This window comes from Gavia stellata, chromosome 6 (genome assembly GCF_030936135.1).
Source record: "Gavia stellata isolate bGavSte3 chromosome 6, bGavSte3.hap2, whole genome shotgun sequence".
Classification (NCBI taxonomy): Eukaryota; Metazoa; Chordata; class Aves; order Gaviiformes; family Gaviidae; genus Gavia; species Gavia stellata.
Window position 1 is genome coordinate 56,525,804 of NC_082599.1, and position 20,693 is coordinate 56,546,496.

A 20,693-nucleotide genomic window follows, 5' to 3' on the forward strand; every position below is an offset into this window, starting at 1 on the left:
AAATACACATGCAAACTCATGAGAAAATGCACTCTGGGAGGAGAACCTCATATTTAGCGACGTAAACTCATTTTAACAACATTATTTATTATCATTCCTGCTCTGTTCTCAGCTATGTTAATGCAAATCCTCAACAGCTCGGTAAAAAAATAGTAAAGATACTTTTTTTTGGATTTCCATCAGTGCAGCAAAGCACTGCTCCGTTTTAGGACATTGCGACGTATGAAAGTCAAAAAGGGCTTTCAGAACAGCAGCGAACAAAAGTTAGCCAATAAAATAAGCAGAATGTTTCTATGCTTTGTATACCAGTCTTGCTTCTCTTTAGCTTTAAACAGTTGTTTCATTGTTTGGGGTTCTTTCATTGTTTGGGGTTCTTGGTTTTGGTTTTTTTTTTCCCCGATGATGATGACTAACTTCATATGCTCAGTGAACTCAGCGTTCCACTATGTTTTACAACCTCCCCGTGAAAAATGGGGCAATATCCTTGCAATTCTAAAATGGAAAGAGACTAAACCTGCTCACTTAAATTTTTTGCTAATCCTTTACTGTTTTATCTTCTCTAGAAGACCAATTTTCTATCTATTATGCACACAAGGAATGCCATGTCTACACAAGACAGTTTATTAACATCGGTATCAATTTGTCTGATCAGTCTTACTCCAGAAAAGGACAGCTTCAGTTGATTTAAACCCTTTTCATGCCAAACAAATTAGAAATACGTAGTGTTACAAACATGTTGAGTTATGCTGGGATAGTTTGTCTAGAATTTCTTCTTGTTGACAAACCCTAATTGCGTCTAGGATTTTAAGCATCCGTGTCATACTTTTCGTTACACATAGCATGTCCGGTCAACAAACCCATCACGTAGGTGGTTTTCTCTGTTTTCTTCCTCAGCGTTCAGGCTGTCTGACGTGCAATACTTCTTAATACTTCTGCGCTATTTGTAATGCTCATTTTTAAGCAGTTGGAAGTTCCAGCTGTTCTTGAGATGCAGCTGTCGCCTTACCCTCACAGCGTGTTTCTCACAAATAAATGCTGAACCTCTCTGCAGGCTTTTTTGTCCTATTACAGAGCAAGAAGACACCACGGTGTTTCTGTCACAAAGCCTCCCGCTCCGTCCTAACACGAACGAAAGGTAGTCTGAAAGTACTTAACTGAAGGAAGAATTGCTCAGAGGTCAATTCAAGCTAAGCCTTCCATAGCTGTAGGCAGCTGAAGACAGAGCTTGCAGCGTAAGCCGTATTGCACCCACAGTGAAGCCAGCCTGGGCTAAAGGATCTGCCTGGTGCTAGCGGCAGATCTGATGGAACCCAGTACAACCCAGTACAACCCAGTACAACCCAGTACAACCGCCACCTCCTCACTGTGGAAAACCTGCGTGGGGACACTTTCATTCCATCGTGGCAACGTTGTACGTCACGGTCTGTAGACCAAACGGGAAGCACAAGTTTCTAGCCATCAACTATTTGATTTTTCCAGGAATTAGATGTCGCGGCAAAAAAAAACCCAATACCCTGAAGTAGTTTTTGTATAAATACCGAGGTTTTTACACAGGAACTGGCATTTCTGCCAAACATCTGCAAGACACCGCCCTGTTTTATCAAGTCCAGCCACCTGCGACCACCGAAGAAACACCCTTTTAACCGGGGCTGCTGTACGGGAGAGACGCACCCGCCGCCGCTGAGGGGAGGAGACGACAACTGACAGCAGCCCCACAGCGCACGGCGGGAAAAGCTGGGGGCGGCGCCGGCGGGAAGGCCACGCCCCGCGCCTGCGCGCCGCCCCGACCCGGGAACAATTTGACGCTCCACCCGGGTGCCGGAGGAGGAGAGGGGTGGTGGGGAGGGGCGCTTGCGCCGTGCGGTGAAACGCGCACCTTTTCGCGGCGCTCGGCGTTGCTTCGAGCGGCGGGCGACGGCGCGCGGAGATGCTGCGCGTCGCGCTGGGAAGAAGGAGCTGCCGTGGCGGCGGCGGGCTGTGGAGAAGCCCGTGCCCCGCAGCTGCCGGCGGCAGCGCCTCGCCGCGCTGCCCCAGAGCCCTGAGCGCCGCCGCCGCCTCGCCTAGCAACGGCGGCGGGGCGGGGAGCGGAGGCGCTCCCCCGGCAGGTAGCCGTGCCGCGCCCTCCTCCTCAGCCTCCCCTTCCCTCCCTCGCCTCGTTGGGCCCCTCTGCCCCTTCAGTCCCGCCGGGGCTCTGAGGCGGTGCCACACGCGCGCGAGCGGCCGGAGCCGTTTCGCTGGAGGGGGGGGGGGCGGGCGGGACGTTGAACACCTGAGGGCGGCTTCTGCCGCCGCCCCCTCGCAGCACCGCGGTCCGGCCCCGTGGCCTCCCGTGAGGCGGAGAAGGGGGCTGCACCGTGCCGGCAGCCAGGCGCTGAGCTCGCTACCGGCCCTGCCGTCCCCCTTCCCCGGCACCGCGGGGCCTGTGGGCGCCAGGGCGAGATCGTGGGGCGGTGTGTGGCGAAGGGGGTTCGCCTCGCGGCTCGTGTAGCCTGGCTCCGCTGCTCTGCTCCGTGCTGGGCCGCCGGGCTTCGCTGGGTGTAACTGCAGCTGGACTTTGCGCGGCGGCTGCGCCGCGCTGCCGGTAGCTCCGGTTCGCGTGTGGCAGGGAGCGGGTCCGCGCTCGGGGCGGGGGGTGTTGGGCGGGAGAGGTGCCTGCTCTGTCCGGTTCCAGCCTGATTTTTCAAAGGTTGCAAAACTCTAACTTCATACGGTTGGTTGGTTGTTTTTAGTGAAGAAAAATAAAACCAAGCTGCCACAAAGTGATTTTCCTCTGGCTTTCAGATTTCTCTGTTTATTAAATAACGTAGTAAAATACTAACAATTGCATTGGAATCAGAGGAAGTTTGGAGTGCAGTTTCCCGAGAGAAACATGCCAAGTGTGTCATTGGTTGGAGTGTGCCTACTAATCCACGGTAGTGATGGACTTGATCATAACTTGCTGCATGTATAAATTAAAAAACATTGATTGTGCAATCAAAGTACAGACAATGGACTTAAGGAGTGATGTCCTCTGGAATTGGATGCAATTGGAACAGAATCTATTTATTTATTGTTAATTTGCGCTGTTACAAAAACACTGAATGTACTAATCACCTCTCAGTGCTCTCTTCTGTCACTTACAAGGAAAGCTTTTTTTTGGGAATATGACATGAAAATGAATTTCTGTTGTATAGAATGATCTCTCTGTTGGTTGCTTACTCCTATAATTATGTTAGACCAACCTTGGGATAACCTGCTGGGCTTAACTGAAGAGTTTAAATCATATTGAGAGTGAGTGGATCTATTGATTCTTCATCAAAGTTATTTATAAAATCTAGGTATGACTATCTAATTTACAGTAAATTCAAGTATCATGGGAGTAAAGAGTTTACAAATAGGATATATAGCTGGGAGAGTGGACTTTTCTTTCAACCATCAGGTTAGTGGAATAATTAAAAGCAAAGATACAAGGGAAAATGTGAGTTTGCATTTTAGAGAATTTAGACTACTGAGCCAGCATTCCAACAAAAAACACTCTCCAGGAAAAGTTTAACTTCGGGTATGTGCCTGATAGGAAGCTAGTGAGGAGAGGGGGAAAAAAAAAAACAAAACAAACCGGAGATGCTTCTGGTCAATACTGATCAATTCTGATCTCTTCTGGTTGTTCGTGGTGTGGTTTTGTTTCTTTTTGTTCCTGCAGTAAGGGGTTGGTAGCACTCTGGTACTCAGGGTCAGTGTACCAGAACTGCTGTTTCTCTGATAGTCAGAAGGTTTTCTATTGTAATTGCTTCAGCAAATTAGTGTCTTGCTGGAATGCAAATCTAGGGCCTGTAAGTTTTCTTTTGTGAATATCTGTGCGCTTCTAGTTTGAGGAGACTGACAGGTCTATTTTTTCTCAGATTTTTCAAAAGCAAGCTTTTGATCTCTCCTCTTTCTTGCATTTCTTCATCACTGTGGACATCAGTGTTATTTATTGGCATTAAAAAAAAAAAATCACATTGTTTGGTCTGTCTCTGAAACAACAATTGTACTTCCCTGTTCTCTTCTGACTGTAGAAGAGTCCTAATCCCTGAGTGGAGTATTAGATTTTACCATAATGTGAGTGATACGATAATTAGTAAGGATACATCAGTCTTAGTCTTGCATGAATGTATATTTACAGGCTAATCTTAACACCTTATAGGCATCTTTGAGAAATATCTTTATGGATTCCTGCACCTCAGCCACAGGTAGAGAACCTGTTGGCTCTGAAAAGTTGCTGCTGTTCTGGTAGTGTATTTGTGAGAAATGTAAGTAATGCTGAATGCTGGCTCAGGAGGAGAGTAAGTGACCTATTGAGTAAGAGAGTGCACAGCTTTAAAGGGTGTGGAAAGAATAGAGGAAGATGGACCTTTTTTCTTAACTAAAATTATACTTGTTTTATTTTTTAGGGAGCTGTGCTCTTCAGTAAAGCTGTTGTTTACATATTTTCTGTAAACACAGAGTAATGCCATTGTGAAGCAAATGGTGCATTCAGTTCCTTAGCAGACAAGCATATGCTTAAGTGTTTGCTCAACTAGAGCCAACTTGATAAAACTGAGGTTACACGAGAGGATCTGTGGTGTTTACCTGGTACTAGTGCAAGTATTTTCCAACAGCTGGAACTTTCACTAAGGTGTGGAGCATTGAAGAGAGGCGGCAGCCTGGGTTTTCCTAAAGGCTTTGAAATGTGCGAAATACATGGCCACTCCTACATAAGCACGTTTTCAACATGCTGCTTGGTCTGCATATTGTATTAAAACCTGTTCAACGCAAATCCCTCTGGAGTGATTGGTAATAAATGAGGAAAATGTCTTGAAGATAAAGAATGGGATGCAAGTGTTCTCACTGAGAGCAGTAAAATGAATGAAAACAAGTATTTCCTTGGTTCCTACGTTGTCTTCAGTCTTCTAACCTCTTTTTTTTTTTTTTGAAATGCAGATATTATTTTTTTCTGTGATGCAAGTGCATGGGTCTACACAGGTCAAAACACTTTGTGAGGATACTGTGCTTCACATAGGTCTGCTACCCATTAGTTTTAGTTTGTGTCATTCTGATGTTGCCTGCTATGCTTTTATTGGATCTTTCTTCAGAGTAGTCTTTTTAAAAGCTGTATGAGTGTTTGTGGAGGGCACATATAAAAATATCTCAAAAAAGTAGCTTTACTGTAGAATTGCTAGGTGTTTAGACTAGGTTCTGCAATGTTAACCATAAGGTTTTCCAACTTTGAAAGGCTTTATTAATATAATATAATCCTAATAACCTAACTGTGCAGAAAGCTTTATTATCCTTTATTTGGGGAGGGAGATGAGGGAGGATGATGGGAGAGTGCCATAAAAATGGTGTTTCAGACTACCAATAAGAAACATATCTTACAAAAAAAAAAATTCAAGTATAAGTTACTGTTTTCTGTTTCTTGTCAGGTGCTAGTAATGTAAAGCCATTGGATGGCGTGAAAATCCTTGATTTAACAAGGTTTGTGTTTTGTCTGTAATTTGGAACAGTCTGTCCAGATGCAAATATTCTGATAGGAAAAAACTAAGAACACCATCTTTTTTTTAATATTACAGAGTGCTTGCAGGGCCCTTTGCCACAATGAATTTGGGAGATCTAGGGGCTGAAGTTATCAAAGTGGAAAGACCAGGTAAGAGTTTTATTTATCTATTTTAGGTATAATATGAATGTGGGGTAGTTTAACAAGTAGTTGTTTATGTACTTTAAGTAACACTTGACTGAGAATGCAAGATTGAAGACTTTTGGAAATATTTAGAAAGACAATACTATGTTTATTTGGTGATGGTGTGTTTTTGGTGACACTGTGTGTATGGTATTGTGCTAAGAAATAATTAATTTTGTAGCTACTTGTATATTTTTTTGAGCCAGCAATTTTCAAGTTTTGGGAACACTTTACATCCTCCTACTATTTCTGGTGTGGTAGAGAGCTAGTTGTTAGTAGGTCTGCTTATATGTGTATGATCTGTTTGCTTGAAGTTTAACACTGTGCTCCATGTGTGTTTTGATCAGAAGTAGTCTATGTCTATATTTAGAAAAGAAAAGAGTGTGAGAAGTTTGAAGTTGTAAAGTCGGGTTACTTTTTCAGATATTAATGTACAAACCAATACTGAGTCATCACTTACTAAAGTGCCTTATTCCATCACTCAAAACTAAATTGATTTTGTTTGAATTGTTTGGACTTTGCTTAGATTTGAAATTGGGCCTGTGAATGCTTATGTATATGGTGCTTTTTTTGTAACATGGTGGGAGGGTTAAAACAGGGTTTGAAGTGTGGTGTTTGACATGCAAAATTTGACAAACATACAAATCCTTCCAGCAATTAGTTACATAAAAATTATGGAAGAGGTGTTTTTCCCATTTGGGAATTCAGATTCTTCAGCTCAGTTCCCTCTGAGCCAAAATGTCTTAGATAATTTTAATTAGGAATACATCTTACTACTCAGGATTAGAATACTGGTAAAATGACAGGCACTTTAATCTTGGAAACAGAAACTACCTTCTATTTTAATTTTTATTATTACAAGGGAAAAAGGTAGTATGAGCATTTAAAATAGATATGTTGTTTGTTAGCACTGCTTTTGTGTAATATTATACAGACCTAGTGGGGATGGCAAGCATTTTGACTGGTAGAGTGTAAGGTGACTTAGCATACTGTATCAACTTTCTCCTGAGAATAATTTTAATATTCCAGTAGTTTCAGGTTAATTAACAATTAATTAACAATTACCTTGTTAGAGAAATCTTTCTTTGGAATTCTGCAAAGTGAACAACAGTTATTTTCTGCATGAGGTAGTTGTATCTTTAAAGTCCGGGATCTGATATTCCTGTATAGGTGGAGATGGGAGTTCATTGGAAAAGGGAGATTTCTGAACTTGCATGAAAATCTTCAAGCTAGTGCTGAAAGTGTCTGAGGTTAACCAGCTTCAAGTGTGTGTTGTCAGATGGAGAAACTTGTGTAGCTCCTTCTGAGTCTGATTGGACTCTCGATAATTAGCTTCATAAATAGAATTTATTTTATTTTCGGGTATTTTAGCTTAACACAATGGTTTTCTTTTTCCACTCAGCACATGCACTTCTTATACAAAGAGTTGTTGAGGATTGGGTAATGGTAAAAAATGCTTCATTCTTAGGAAATAGCTATACTTTTTAGTTCGTAAGACCATACAAGAAAAATAACAAATTGCATGGCATTTGGTTCTTTTTTAGAAATATTCCCTGCATTTGGCTTCCAGTTTTATGCATCATTACGTATTTGAGGCATGTAATTATGCCATAGCAGCTGCACATTATGTCATGTATTTTTTCCTTCTTTAAGTTTCCATGTTTTAAATTTCTCTCTTTTGGTATTATTAGTTTTGAAAAGAGCTAGTGAAGGTAATTACACACTTGAGATACTAAAACATATTACATACTCTATATTTTATTTTAAATAGGAAATACTGAATATCTGAATGTTTAACAAAACATTGAAAGTCTAACAAAAGTTTTGTCACATCAACCTATGGGTCATCCTTAATCACTCACCATTGTTTCAAACGTTTTCACTTTTGTGACGGGGCAGAAGCTGCATCAATTTTGTACTGTCAGATGAGACTGACAGTGGTATTATTCCAAGCATCTACATAGCAGGCATGGAGCAATCCTAGTGATTAAATATAAAGTAATGTTTTAGAGATTTGCATTCCAGCTCTGAGTTTTGTTTTGTGATTGAAGGAGAAGGGCAGCCTGAGAATTCTGAGTTTCAAACATTTTAGAATGTGAGAGGATGTCTACTTTCATGGGAGTATTACTACATAAAGGGTAGTAGCCACACTAGCGTCCTACACACAAAGTATAACTGAAATGTTTTGTTTTGAATGGCTTGAAGTGGTAACATACAGAAGAGAGATTTCTTTCCCCCCAGGCTTCCCAATTGAACCAAAATAGTTCTTTGAGATGCTAAACAGTACAAATGTTGAAGAGTAATTGATATGTTTGTATAACTTCTACCACGGTTGATCTTAAACGGCTGTAGACTTTGTGTAATCAACTTCACTTTTTAGGTGCTTTTTTGACATAAATATCCTAAAATATATATATATTAAACTAACTTTTGTCCTGCCTGCTAGGTGAAGCTTAGGTGGTTTAAACATGATCTTGGAAGAGAACTTTTTTCTTTTTATTTGTTGGCAGTGTGATATTGGACAACTACAAAAATGTAATGGTATTTCTTTCAGGAGCTGGTGATGACACAAGAGCCTGGGGCCCACCTTTTGCTGGAGCAGAAAGTGTTTATTTTCTCAGTGTCAACAGAAATAAAAAGGTAAATGGAGAGTGGCATTGAACGTTAGCCTATGTTTTCCGTAATTACCACTGAAGAAATAACACTTCTCCTTTGTTTGATTCTTAACATATATAATGGAGCAATAATTACACTGGCCTTAAATTATGATGAATACATTTCAGGAGAAAAACAGTTCTTTTGAACAAAAAAGGCTGCAAACCTCTGGTGTGGTGCTGTGGTCAGCTGATGCAAATTCAAAAGGCAAGAGTGGTCCTACCAGTCCTCAGCTGCTGGTGCAAATCAACTGAAAATGAACCCTGCTGAAAGTAAGGGTTATTTTATTTGAAGGATCAGTTTTTTCAGGTGCATCAGCTCAGCTGACCTGCATCAGCTGGAGCTGGAGGAGAGCAGGCATCATATGACAGTTAAGTTGGCTAAAGGTAGCTTGTGAAAATTCAGGATTAAGATGAAGTTTCATGACATGCCTGAGCTGTTTAATGGCTTGTTGCCATTGAAACAAATGTTTCTGGTGTCCCCATGTATACTTGCAGTAGTAGGTGCTGAGCAAACATACAGTGAACAGACTGCAGTGCAGCTCGCAGCTGCACATCTGTCAGACTTGTTTTGGTGCTTGTCTGATCCATTGGTGGTACAGTTCAGCTTGCTTTATCAACAGATTTTTTTTTTTTTGCAGGGGGAGGTGGGGTGTGTGTTAAAATTTACTTATTTGATTTAGCTGTGTGAGAAACTTGACTGTTGGTTATGTTTAGAAGAGGCTGATCATCACCAGAAGGGCTTTCACATAAATTACTGTTGGATTTTTTTTATCTCCAGAGTATAGCCATCAACATGAAGGATTCAAAAGGAGCAAAGCTAATCAGAGAGGTAGGTTTTGATAGCATGCAAACTGTGCCTATTTTGTATTGTTTTGATCCTGAGTAATAAAGAATAAACTCTGCATTTCAAGTAGTAATTTGATATCTGATAATTAAAAATATGTATGTGTGTAATAAATTTCTTAAATTACAGTATATAGCCTCTGTACTCTGTGCTTTCGGACTTAATGTTCAGTGTAATTTCTAGTGATTTTAGATATTAAATTTACATGAAAATGTCATCAGAAGCTTCAAATGAAATACTATGAGGAAAAAGTCTTAACAGCCTAGTGCTTTCCTTTTACTACTGTTGTATTTGATCTTTCTGTACTACTTTATTAGAAAGATTTAAGCTGGACTGATCTGATGAAGCCAGCAAGCAGTTTACAAAGAGGGGATACTGGGCTCCAGTATTTGCAGGTTTTTGAATGTTACAGTGCATTCATGACTTCAGTTGCTGTGAAATTCTGCAAAATACTGTCCTGTAGGTCAAACTTAGTATTTGTTTCTTTTTTCAGTATTTGAGTTCAGAATGTAAGGGTGTCTTAAGGGTGATCCATTTTCCCATTGAAAAATTAGTAAAAGCATCATATTTTACATTCTGTGAAACTTGTACTTTGTCATCCCTTTTTTTATTTATTGAGAAACATAAGACCTGCTACTTGCTAGTGCTGTGTTTTAGCTCTGCAGTACTAACACATCGAAGAGGGTGAGCTGGCTTCTGTTACTCTTTGTTTCAATATCTGTTCCAATCACTTTTTCACAGTGAGACTGTACGTGTCCTGCAATAAGTGGAATTTGTCTGGTAGTATTTTTTGTTGGGAATATTGTATGAAATGGAAATAGATGAAGTTGTCTGATACTTTTGACCTTTTTTCTTCCCTGTCAGCTATGTAAAAGACACTTCATGTGGAAATCTTTGGAGTTTATAAGCTAAGGATTCTGCAGTGCCTTTTCTCTTTGCAGAACAGAACCATTTATTTTTGATTTGTTATGAAGTTGTATGCTTATCTTCTAAAGGTTTTGGAAACAGACACTGTTATTTGGAATAATTTTGTATGGTATAACACAGACATGTTTTTGGATAAACTAGTCACATTCTAAATAAGGGCTGTAAAAATTGTTCCTCTCACATAAGAAGACTAACTTGTTATTTGACCTTTAAAAATGATGAAAGGAAAACTACTTTATGCAAAATATCTACTGATTCCTCGTGTGTGGGCTGGACCTGTTTGAAGAGTTGAAGGCAGCTAGGCCTATGAGTCAGGATGAAGTGCCCCTTTTCTCATCTTGACATTTCTGCAGGAAGATTACTGCTTGATTCTGCTTTTAAATGTATAACTTTCTACCTGCAATATGGAGAACCTTTTTATGGTCTGTGGAGTTGAATGGCTGGTGACTTAAGAATTTGCAGTATAATCTTTGTGCTTGAGGCTCAGGTGCCTGGTTGAGTTCAAATCCCACAATTTTTAAATCAAAGCAACAACTTTCTTCTCCCTCATTTGTCATGCAAGAGCAGCATCTTCTCAGTCAGCTCAGTGCTGGGCTTCCCACCCTTTTCCTGCTAGTAAGATCTCTTGTACCACTGTAATATAGAGCTATCATGATGTTGAAGACAGGATAGCTGGCAGTAAGAGTACTTAGAGCTACAGACAAATGGTTCCTGCCAGCAGCAATATTATTTTTTCCTTTAGCTTGATGTCACTGAAATAATCAAGCATGGATGAGAGTTATTTCCTAAGATGTGATATTATGGAATTTCCAGTGGGAGAACTAACTCTGTTAAATATTTACCACACTAGCTGTGGAAATGAAGAGACCTTCTGTGGCAAAGTTCTTTTCCTTGTGAAGATAAATCTGTGATGAGAAACCTACCTAATGGAAAAACTAGAAAGCAACTGCAAGATTTGCAGAACTGACCTAAAAATAAGGACAGACAGTCTTGTTGCCAAGTAATTTCTTACAGTTTCTATCCTTTACTAAAGTTGCTTTCATAACCACTACAACTTTCTGTTCCTTAAATCAATGGCATCCCTATTTGTGATATAGCAACATTGTGGACTGAAGTGATGAGGCATTATTGAAATGTGACTCTACTTGTGGAGTTGTTCATCATTCTGCTTGGTTTAGAGTGATAGTTTTTGGAAGTATTTGGTGCAGAGGTCTTGACATTCCATTATTGTATCTCAAATGGAACCAGAATATAACTTCTTCTGTTTGGAGTTTTGTCAAAAAGAATATGTAAAGGAAAGTTATCTATAACAGGCTTTTTGTTGTCAATTGTCTCCTGGTAACACCAGGACAGATGTGTATAGAATTGAACATTGTTCTGCAATGTATTTGTTACTATGGAAAGTAGTGTTCATATCTGTAACGTAATTGATGGCAAGAAGAAATTCAAGTCTGTGACACTGGTTACTCATACATGAATATGAATTGTGTCCTGAGCCTAAGTCCTACAAAGAAAAGTGATAAGGTTATAATTTTTTTATTAAGAAAGGTAGTGTGGTTAGAATAAATCTTGTTTTGCCCCCATCATAAATTCCATATAGGTAGAAGAGGGTAAATCTCAAGATCTAGAATCATGTTAAAAACAAAGGAGTAGAGAGTCTTCAGATATATGACAAAAGCACGGCCTTGATAATTCAGTCAGTAGTATCAAGTGAGCTGAAGAAATCTGTTACTTGGAGTCCTGGCTGCTTTTCTTCCTTTGGTACAGCAGTACTAAATACTTGTCCAAGGGTCTGCTCTTTCATAATTACATGATTCCCACAGAATTATTCTTTGGTCATCTTTTTTATGTTTCTTTATTCTATGTCACTTGTAGCCCTGTCTTCCTTCCTAATGCTTTTGGCTCACTGTTAACTGCCTTCCAAATATTTTAATGTCTTCCTGAATGAAAATTATTTTTTTCTCTTCAGTGATGGTATGTGCACCAGTCCTGTGCTCTGACAGCCTTTTGTTGTAATATGGGTCAGCATCTCTTTAGAGCATTATTCAGCAGTTATTGTCAGAAGCTTGTCTTAAGAACCTTGAGGATACCTTTCTCATGAGTATTTAGCCTTAATTAACTTTTCTATTTATTCTTGAAGAACTTGGGAAAATTCAGTTGGCTGGGAGCTGATGGTACTCCTTCCATTACCTTTAGCTGATAGGTCAGTATGTCTTATGCGTGCTCTCTCACTTGATAAAGCAAACTTTTCACACACACACATATACACATACGTGTGTGTATATATATATGTGTGAGTATACACAGTCTCCTCTGTGTGGAGTTTTTATAAAAAACAAACAAACTCCAAATGAAACTTTCAAAAGGTACAAATAGTTTGCTTTATCAAGTTAGTAGCATCATTATATGTTATTTTTATTCAATTTAATGACTACTTTGGCATGCATAATGTACTATTTGGAATACATAGTATTCCAGCTCAGGTCTGTGTTATATTACTTTGTTAGTAGAGATTAAAACACAAGTGATATGTTCAGAGGACTTGTATGACATGAAGTGTGAAATTTCAGTTGACAGTGGACTTAAAACCCTATTGAGACTGAAAATCCCTTTGAGTTTTAAGAACATAGAGTTTGTTTGGATCAGATTCTGAATCCAGTTCTCCACAATGGCAGAACTCTGGGTACCTATGCTTGGTTCAGTGAGCATCCAAAAAAGTACTATACACAGACCGCTGCCTTTATGCATTAAAGACTGTTTCCAAGTGTCATGAAAACTTCAGTGACAGAGCAGACAAAGCATTTGTAGGTTGTCTTGAAAATTCATGTTCATTTCTCTGAGAATATATACGCTGCTAAACTGGGCCCAAGCATTTGTATCCTCATTCAGCACTGTTGTCATCCCACTTACATTGCCCAGTCCAGAGTTATGGTGCTTTTTATGTTATAGTACTCTATGTCACGCTTTCTTCCTCAGTGGCTTGTAGGAGATGATAGTTCTTTAGTATGAGATGGACAACAACTCTCAAACCACTTTAGCCCATACAATCACTGTAAATTGGATAGATTATAAAACCCCAGTGAAAGCAATACGCAAATTGTAACTGATTTAGTCCCTTGAATGAATTAAGCTAAGGCTCTAGTATTACCAGTTTGAAAACTATTTATGTATGAACTGTGAAGGATTTAAAGAGAAAATAAAAACTCCTTAACTTTATTTTTCATAAAGGCATACTATTGAAGAACAAATAGCTTGCCCCTATTGTGTTCCCCCTACTTCACTTTGGTGGCTTTATCTGCTGTCCTGCACAGAGGATTGGGACAGCTGTAGATCTGTCTGAGCTACTTCAGTTCTTACTAGCAAATGCTTTAGCTCTGTGGACACCTGGATCTTCTGGAGAACCTTCTGTGACAAATGCCTATTTTTTAATAATTTCCATGAAGTTATGTTCTGTTCACTTCTATGGAATCATGAATTAACAAACCAGCCCGCTGTCCACCTTGAAACCCAACAATGCTTATTAAGAATTTGGAGACTGTTTCTCATTTTACTATAGTCCTACAGGTTCTTGACACAGCCACTTCAAAAATACTTAACATATTTTAAAATTGCACCTTCACATATGCTGAACTTCATTTCTGTAAATGTTATTAATGTCTCTTCCATGTACCCAGTTAAACCATTCATAAGTTGTGTGCTGCCTTTTCTGAATAAGACTCAGTTTCTGTCTTTCCTGTTAAATACTTGCTGGCTTGGCAGCTTCTTTGGCCTTCAGTTCAGCTGAGCAGCCTATGTGCTAGAACAAAAATGCTTGTGATTGTTGTTATGATGTCACTAGTTTATAGAAGCTGGTCTAATATACTGGATCTATTAATCAGACAGCTACATGGTAGTTTCATAGAATGTGACTCTGATAAGCTGCAAATAACATTAAGAAATGAAATGTTTTAGATTATGCTTAAAAATGTATGCACAAACATGTGTACCTGTCAGGGAATAGTTTCTTAAATTCCCGGGGGGTGGAAAAAACCCCAAACCCTAAGCAAAAAAACTCTGTAACTCCCCGAAGGCATACATTCTTTTAACATGCAGTTTTCTTGCTTCAGGAGTTCTTGATTAGCATTGGTCCTATTGAATCGTACGTGTGTGTGTGTGTATATATATATCTATTTATAACTTTTATAAGGGGAAAAAAAAGATGTAATTTAAAGCCCATCAAGGTTATATGTTAATCTTCAGTAGTTTTTTGGACTAGGTCATTCATTTAGATGTGATGCAGAAAGTCCCACTGCAGAGCTTGACAGCTCTATTCTAATTGAGGTGACTTTAAGATGTTCATTTTAACCCAATAAAATCCTTGGGCTCCCTATTCTGCTTCTACACACAGGAAGTGAGATATATGGCCTCTGTTACAGTAGTTGTAATCAATGATTTTAAAATGAAAAACAACTTATAAAATTATTTCTAAGGTAGAGAAAGCATGAAGGATAAAGATGCCTTCTTTCTCCCCCATTTTTCTCAAGCTAAGTGCAGGTATAAAGGTGATGATTGTTCTGTAAACTATTGTCAAGTCTTGGGAAATTGATGTGATACTGATAATATAATTATATTATAGTTTTGTCTAATCCCTTTAGGATTTTGACAGTCATCTTTCTGGGTATGCAGCATGTCTAATATGTAGTTTGCAGAGATGCATGGTCTAACAGGCCAAAAAAATAGCTCTCTAGGTTTGTAAGTCGTCTTCTGTCACAAAGACTAGAGCCTTTTTGATCAGTGAGACTTTTAATTTAAGTTACATGAAGAATTTATTGAACTTTTGGAAGCTCATTAACAAATCTTACTCGTCCTTTTCTTTTCTAAAGCTTGCAGCAGTGTCTGATGTTTTTGTGGAAAACTACGTTCCTGGGAAACTGGCTGAAATGGGTCTAGGTTATGAAGACATTAAAAAGATTGCTCCTCATATAGTGTACTGTTCAATAACAGGTATTTTAATTTCAATTACTTGTGTTCATTATTTCCTTTATTCCAGTCAACTTGTTATAAAAGTCATGTGATTATATAGAAGTATATTATTTTGATGGCAGTTAAGATAAATTGAAAGAGTGTGTTTGACTGTTCAATTCAAAAACAGTTATAGAAAAATTAGGAGGCAGCAATCATACCAACAGCCTACAGATTGTTCAACAGTGGAGTTACCAGCCCTGCCTGGCATGCTCCTGTTGACTTCAAAGGAGCCAGGATTGGCTGGTCTTCTTGCATTTTGCTTTGAACTGGTTGATAACTCTTTTTTTTTTTAACAGTTTTACTGTACCAGTTCACATATTGCAGGTTTCCAATGTGGTAATCTCAGTATTCTTTACTGCCCTGAAGCATCTCTTCAGAATTATGCAGTTATATATTCATGGAAGTGTTACATTACTTTTCTACAGTCTATTGCCTGGTAACTGAAATGGTAGAAGAGTTGTAGGTACTTTATAAATGCTGGGAAGAATGAAAAGAAAGTAGACATATGAATATCAGGAACTGCATACATGTAAAAATAATTTTAAGTCTGAAAAGTTGCTTATTTAAAAAAAACAATAATCCCCCCAAAATCTTGATTAGGCACAAAATTAAAGGACCTGTGCATGTAAAGTCTGCTGTTAACATACAATTAAATTAAAACACACAAGTTACAAATGTTTTTAGACTGGTTTAAAGTCTTAGTTACAAACCTGTTATGCCTCTGAATTTCTGAAGAATAAATGGCCTTAGCTTTTTAGTTACTGGATATTGATGTCATTTAATAGAAACTCAATAGCGTTTTAGTCTGTTGTGATGTATTTATCATGTTTGTGTGGCAAATGTCTGAAGGAGACGAGCAGAAAGGCAATTATATTCAGGGCTTACTGAGAATCTCTTTGTTTAACTACATTTTTAGGTTGGTCAGTGGCTAGTTACCACAATGTTTTTACGTTTGCTTGTGCATGTAATTTCACAACTGGAATTTGTCAAGTGGTTTGTTTTTGCATTTTTTTGTTTAGTTGCTGTACTCATAATTGATGAAAAGAATAAAACAACTATATCCAAACTACAATTTATGTGAGGTAGCTTGGCCTTTGATTTGGTAAAGCTGTTTTTCCATTCACACTACATGTCAGCACTTGAGTGCTTTTGGATTTTACTGGTAACAGATAAAAACGTTACTTGAAGTGAGGGCCTAAGGAAAGATACTATCTAATTTCACATAATCCTTGAATTGTTTAGGTGGAAAGGACCTCTTGAGACCACCTAGTCCAACCCCCCTGCCCAAGCAGGGCCAGCTACAGCAGGTTTCCCAGGGCTGTGCCCAGCTGGGCTTTGAGTATTTCCATAAGCTGCTCTGGACAACCTGTTCCAGTGTCTGACCACCCTCACAGTAAAAAAGTGCTTTGCCTTGTTCAGGCAAATTTGCCCATTGCCTCTTGTCCTGTCAGTGGGCACTACTGAGAAGGCTCTGGCTCCTTCTTGCTCATGCCTTCCCACTGGGTATTTATATGTGTTGCAAAGATCCCCTTGAGCTTTCTCTTGTTTAGGCTGAAGAGTCTCACCTGTCCTGCCCTCTCATTGTGTGTCAGATGCTCCAGTTTCTTAATTATCTTTGTGGCTCTGTGCTAGACTTGCTCCAGTAAGTCCGTATCTGTCTTGTACTGGGGAGCCCGGAACTGGACACAGTACTCCAGATGTGGCCTCACTAGTGCTGAGAAGAGGGGAACCTGCTGGTGACATTCTTCTTAATGCATGGGAAAATACTGTTAGTCTTTGCTACAAGCATGCGTACTTTTGTATGTCCTGTTTAAGTGCTCCCTAACTTCCCCCACTGAGGGTAAGACTTCCTTGCTGCAGACTTTCCCTCTAGTCTCAGGACTCCAGAGGGCCGTCTTTCCTCATAAATACTGAGGCAAAGAAGGCATCAAACAACCTCTGCTTTCTCCATGTCCTTTGTCACCATGTTCCCTGCCCCATTCAGCAGTAGGCCCATGTCTTTTCTAGTCTGCTTTCTGCTGCTGATTTGCTTGCAGAATCCTTTCTTGTTGTTCTTCATGTCTTTTGCCAAATTCAACTTCAGGTCAGCCGCGGCTTTCCTAACTATATACTTGCATGATCAAATAGCAGCTCTATACTCCTTCTAGGTCACTTGCCTCTGCTTCCGCCTCTTGCATACTTTCATCAGAAGAGGAGGCTGAGGGGAGATCTTATTGCTCTCTACCTGAAAGGCAGTTGCAGAGAGGTGGGTGTTGGTCTCTTCTCCCAAGTGACAAGTGACAGGACAAGAGGAAATGGCCTCAAGTTGCACCAGGGGAGGTTCAGGCTGGATATTAGGAAAAATGTCTTCACTGAGAGAGTGGTGAAGCACTGGAACAGGCTGCCCAGGGAGGTGGTGGAGTCCCCATCCCTGGAGGTGTTCAAGGAATGTGTGGACGTGGCATTGTGGGACGTGGTTTAGTGGGCATGGTGGGGTTGGGGTGATGGTTGGACTTTGATGATCTTACAGGTCTTTTCCAACCGTAGTGATTCTGTGATCTTACTGTCAAAACAAGTTGGACAAAGATCATACAATTTTGCTGTTTAAAGCTCTATGTGTAATACAAAGGTTACAGTTATGTTACATATAATGGAAAATACACAAACATTAAAAAATACATAAATATGTAACTAAAGAGTCTTTTTTCATTCATGCACTATGATCTGTTGAGGTTGAAGGTGTTTGGGAGGTAAAAGCTAAATGATGTTTGTTAGGCACCCATAAAGCAACTTGAGATCTTAAATTATGGTTGGTTAAGTCTTGAACATCTAACAGGTGACAAGAAGCATCTATTTAAGGACAATGCATCTTCTACGAATAAAGACATAAAATCTCTAGTACCCTTAAAAAAACCCAAACCAACAGATCAGAAAACAATGAAGTTGAGGTAGGAAATAGCGAACCCTCAATCTAAGCATGTTAAAAGAAGCAGCCAGACTAGGACCAAATGTACGTGTCACAGAGAGGGCATGATGGTGATGCTTAGGCAGTAAGGTTTTTTAGCACAATCAGGCAGAAAACTGATTTAAGAAGAAAGAATCCAGATTGATTTCTAAAAGCTCTCGAGCCTGATTATAGATACTACAATTCAAAACCGTTTTGTGCTGTGGTTGACTCTACTACATTCAAATATACTTTTTTCTTTTTTTTTTCCCTGAGAGGGGATGGGAAGAGACTAGAAGAGGTTTGATGTAGTAATGTTTAGGTGTGTTTAAAAAAAAAAAAAAATCAATGATAAGGAGCTCAAGTTATTAAATTACTTGCTGATAAAAATTGCTTAGACTAGCAGCTCAGGTTAAAACATGAATGCCTATGGAAAGAGACTAAGAGAACTTTTTATTTCTTTTTCCGTCATAAAGAAGGCTAGACAAACAGCAAAGGAGGTTGATAAAAGCATTAAAACATCCTTATGGCAACTAAGTTATGTACACTACTGTTTATTATGGGGAAGGTTAGGGAGTTTCCATACTTGAGCCATTTTCTGCAAGGGATTAATTTGAGAGACTTTGTTAATCTGAATATCCAATATAAAAGGCTTTTAGAACAAATTGGTAAATTAGTATTTGTAAATCACCTGTAGCAGTATATCTGAGCAAGGTGAACTTTTGGTCTGATCCTGTGTTGTTATTAAGACCTGTTATAAATTTGCTAGTGAAAACACAGACACAAAAAAGTAACTGAACATGTCAAGCTGTTCATGTAAACATAGGAATTAATTCACTTCCCTTTTCTGAAGCAAACAGTGGATCTAACTGGCAATCCTTTGCTTTTGCAAGGCACCTCTCACACGTGTTGCTTGCTATTCATGGTGTTCAAGTGCTTTACTTTTTCTTCTGTGTTCTTGAATGTGGAGGCTTATTAAATAAAAATAGTGGGACTCTGGGCACAAAAATTTGTCTGTAAGCAGTGTCTTGAATGTTCTAATGCTGGGCATTGCAATGTTTGACCCAAAAAACAGGTTTATGTAAGTTGAGGCATCTGAGTTGGATGGCTGGTTTTGTGAGAGATTGGTGCAGAAAGCAGTTAACTGCATTCTGGAAGGCTGTCAAGGAGTGCTCAGCTGCCCCGACTCGAGACTGGAGCTGTGCTTGTGACAGTGTAAGAGGATAAGGATTGGTATTGAAGGGGAATGATCTGAGACACGCTGAATCTAGTAGCTTTCTGAGAGCTCAGATGTAATATTTCAGATAGAAAGAGACTGAGAACACAATCTAAGGTTTTTTTGGTAATGACACAGAAAGTTATGTGTATATAAAATACCTAGCTAGGGATATGGAAAATATGAGTTAAGGAAGATCCAAAGATAAGTATTGTTTGTCAGATATAAGAGATATGCTGGCCTAAAGTGTTGAATTAAATGGACTGGTTGTCTTCCCAAACCTTGAAAATTGTTGAGACAAATTATCTTGGTTACAGCAACCCCTTTTACATCTAAACAGTGGGATTTCATCCATCATTTGGCATCTCCCAGGCTGTACAAGAGATAATAGAAATATGTTTGTTCTCAAGCCCTTTCTGGTTTGCAGTCCTGTGAAGGATAACAGATATGCAATATAACGTGAATTATGTTCTGACGCCTTTGAACAGAGGATTGGAATGGTTTACGCTGTTTAACTCAGCCAGTTTTGAATACGCTTTTTCAAGGGTGTATTTTATCTATCATAACTATTGTTAACAGACAAAATTACGTTGGTCATTGTTAATGACTATCGTGAACTGTAATTACATTTTAGATGTGAGAATATGTAGAGGCAGACATCTTGGCATAACATTTGATAATAAGTAACTAAGAAATAACATGTCCAGTATGTCAGAATCAGAGTGTTTTTCCAACTTTAATTTTTGTTTTTCTTGTTTTTTTTTCTTGTTAGCCAGTATACATGCTGAAGACATTATAGCTACAAATAATTAATGGACACTACTTCCCTTACCCATTTAGTTAACTCATTAATGAGACTGGATATCTTCTGGAATGTTTTGGTTTCTTATTTTTGGAAGCATATTATTACCTTTCAAGTTTAAACTTCATAGGTATGGAATGCAATCAATAAATGAGTGATTTGAAGGAATCATCACAATTGTATAGCAGCTGTGATCAAGATGTCTTTAAGTTTCTTGGGGTTTTTGTCTCATTCAGTTATTGAATGCAAGTATAAATAAATCAAATTGGATATTAAAGCTTTTTTCAATTTTAGGGACTATCCAAAAATATGGGAAGTAATTTTCTGACTCTAGACTGCACTGTATCCTTCCTTCGTACTACTCCAGAGAGAGCGTGCTCAAATAGTTGTCATTCTTATCATTGTAACCATGGTGGTTACACTTTGAAGGAGTGGTGCTTTCACATTTTAAAGACTGTTATTTGTGACAAGATTTGCGTGAAAATATGGGTCTTGCATTTGTCTTCAGACCTCAGAGTCGCTAAGTCGTAGTCGGCACTAACTGATAGCCTTTTCTTGTTAGGGCTCACCTTCTAGAACATTTTTATCCCAGTCGCTGGCTGGTTCAGCACCTACTGGCTGCATTTTGCATTTGTGGTTACAGTGA

The 20,693-nt window shown here is 39.1% G+C and overlaps 1 protein-coding gene across 1 annotated transcript in view; it reads left to right on the forward strand.

Moving 5' to 3' along the window:
* Nucleotides 1-1,927: 1,927 nt before the first annotated feature.
* Nucleotides 1,928-20,693, forward strand: part of SUGCT (succinyl-CoA:glutarate-CoA transferase) — a 329,571-nt gene continuing 310,805 nt past the window's right edge. The window contains exons 1-6 of the mRNA XM_059818897.1: nt 1,928-2,105; nt 5,421-5,472; nt 5,568-5,641; nt 8,229-8,314; nt 9,110-9,160; nt 14,965-15,085. Of these exons, the coding sequence (XP_059674880.1) occupies nt 1,928-2,105; nt 5,421-5,472; nt 5,568-5,641; nt 8,229-8,314; nt 9,110-9,160; nt 14,965-15,085 (562 nt within the window). The remainder of the gene's footprint in view (nt 2,106-5,420; nt 5,473-5,567; nt 5,642-8,228; nt 8,315-9,109; nt 9,161-14,964; nt 15,086-20,693) is intronic.